This window comes from Cryptomeria japonica, chromosome 7, assembly GCF_030272615.1.
Source record: "Cryptomeria japonica chromosome 7, Sugi_1.0, whole genome shotgun sequence".
Lineage (NCBI taxonomy): Eukaryota > Viridiplantae > Streptophyta > Pinopsida > Cupressales > Cupressaceae > Cryptomeria > Cryptomeria japonica.
The window spans coordinates 197,237,263-197,239,684 of record NC_081411.1 but is presented as its reverse complement, the minus strand read 5'-3'; the positions used below and the strand labels follow the sequence as shown (position 1 = coordinate 197,239,684).

General features: G+C 39.9%; 1 protein-coding gene across 1 annotated transcript; it reads right to left on the bottom strand.

The window, feature by feature from the left end:
- Positions 1–1,551, bottom strand: LOC131048287 (putative UPF0481 protein At3g02645). Its single transcript, XM_057982186.1, has one exon. It carries the CDS (start codon positions 1,549–1,551, stop codon positions 1–3), a length of 1,551 nt encoding a protein of 516 aa, XP_057838169.1.
- Between the last annotated feature and the right edge of the window lie 871 nt (positions 1,552–2,422).

The following is a 2,422-nucleotide window of genomic DNA, read 5'->3' as shown; positions in this document are numbered from 1 at the left end:
TTATTGCATTGTGAGGAGAAATAACACTAAGACAGCCATGAAAACCACAAGAAGCCATTGCAGTGAAAAATAACCACCAACGAACTCCCTAAGCACTTGTGCCATGGCAGCTATGGATCCAGCAACCAACCAGGGCTTTGAGAAATAAGCACTTACGAACTCACTCCACAGGATCTTATACTTTCTTCTTGTATACCTATGCAATCCCCTTCTCACATCATCGATTACTTTGCAGCCCTGAATAGGGGTAATCCCTTGAACTACAGAGTTGAATAGATCCGCCACTTGTTGATTGCTTCCAAGGAAGCTTCTAATCACATCTGCCTTCCTTAGCACCGCAACGTCCTCCTCGCTATCAATCAGCTCATCCATAAATATACCAAACTGAGTCATGGGTCTTGGATGGTACCTGTCTATTGTGCTCACTTCCATTGCAATAATGCTTTTTAGCACTAAATCTGATTGTGGGGTTACCCTCAATTGTGGTAAGTAAAGCGTTGATGTTTCCTCATCAAATCTTATCCACTGAATGGCTGGATAGCCTGATGCCCATTTTGTTGCTGCTTCTACCAACACTGGATGGATCTTTACTCCCTGTTGTGTGAGTTCTACTGCTGATGGCAGTTTCAGAAGGTCCAGCTTCACTTCTATGCCATGGCTTGAATCTGAGGAGGGATTACCCCAACGTTCACAAATGGCTTTGATTAAATCAAAACCATTCTCAAAGTAGATTTGTATGCGATTGCGAGGTGAAGCCGGCAATTCTGGGGCTTCTGTACTACTATAAGAAGTAATATCCTCGCCAGCCATGCCGTGGTAGACTACTTCCAGGACATGAGAACACATGTTGTATGAATATGGAGTATACCACATAAAAACTTTATGTCGTGTCGCAGATTTCAGCAACAATTCCATTAAGGCGTCTAACTTCTGGTCGGCTGCATCGCTAGAACCCAATTGAACTTGAAGGATATGCTGCAAAACCCAAAGAGGGAGTTGATTTTCAAATAAAAGTATATCATCCATGATTCTTTCTCTTGTCGGATTCTGATATGTCACATCAAAAACTGAATCATACCTCCACGAAAATTCAGTCACTTCCTCTTTATAAAGACTCTTACCACTGGAATACATTTTTGCATAATTAACAAGAAATTCATAAAGAAAACAGGCATCTCTGGTGACCATCCAGGCTAATTGTATCGGAGTATAGGGAATGTGTTCACCATAGAACTCCCTAATCTGCCTGTCCTTGTACACCATGCTTTTTTCTACAATTGTCCCAATAGAAATGGGTCTATCTTCCCTCTCGATTCTCTTTTGCATCCTCCGAACTGCCTCAGATTTGGATTTCTCCATTTCTTTCAGCTCCTCCTTCCCATAATGAAAAGGGCCGATGGAAACAAGATGTGGACTGTATAATCGGTCGCTGGAGTCTCGCAGTGGCTTTGGAACGCGGAAGATTCGAGAAGAGAATACATCGGTTATATCCTCTTCATTTATCGTGAGGTCATACCCCACTCGAATTGCAGAGCTGCTCCTAATGGCCATTTAGATTTGTTTGCTTCTGGGCTGAAATCCACTATGGCTTAATGCATAGTCAATTTATCAATTCATAAGTCAATTCATCATTCTGTATGGCTTTGGTTTTATCACCATAGATTTTAAACAACTGTTTTGCAGATGATAGACGGCGTGAATAATAAGGAAATATTACTGTAATATTTTTCGGTGGAGGCCGTCCATTCAATGGTTTTTAACCTGGACAGGTATTTTCCAAAACGACAAGGAGAGACCGCAAAATCGATGATGTTTATCGAATATAAAAATAAAAGTAGATGAGCTAGTGCCTAATTGTTTTTAACTCACAAATCCACACTCTCTTCACTGTTCTATCGTCGGAAATCAAGTTGTAACGTGTGGCGAGTCCCGGACTTGCGAAACCTAAGACAACTCGTCGTTCTGTGTGGTTTTGGTTTTGTCACCATAGACTTGAAACAACTGTTTTGAAGATGATAGATTTCGTGAATAATAAGGAAATATAACTGTAATATTTTTTGGTGGAGGCCGTCCATTCGATGGTATTTAACCTGTACCGGGTATTTTCCACAATGACAAGGAGACACCCCAAAATCGATGACGTTTATCGAATATCAAACTAGAAGTCGATGGGATAGTGCCTAATTTCTTTTCCTCACAAATCCACACGCTGTTCTATTGTTGGAAATAAGTTGTAATGTGTGAAAATTTCAAACCCATGCCAACTCTTATTTACTTTTAGGCCTACTTAGAGATAAAGTTTTAATACTCGTATAGAGATCGATCTCTATCTCTATATATTTTGGATGAAAGAAAATTTGTAGTTTAGAATGGTAGAGAAATAGATTATGAAATAATTTTGAGGTTGTAAAAAACTGTTATA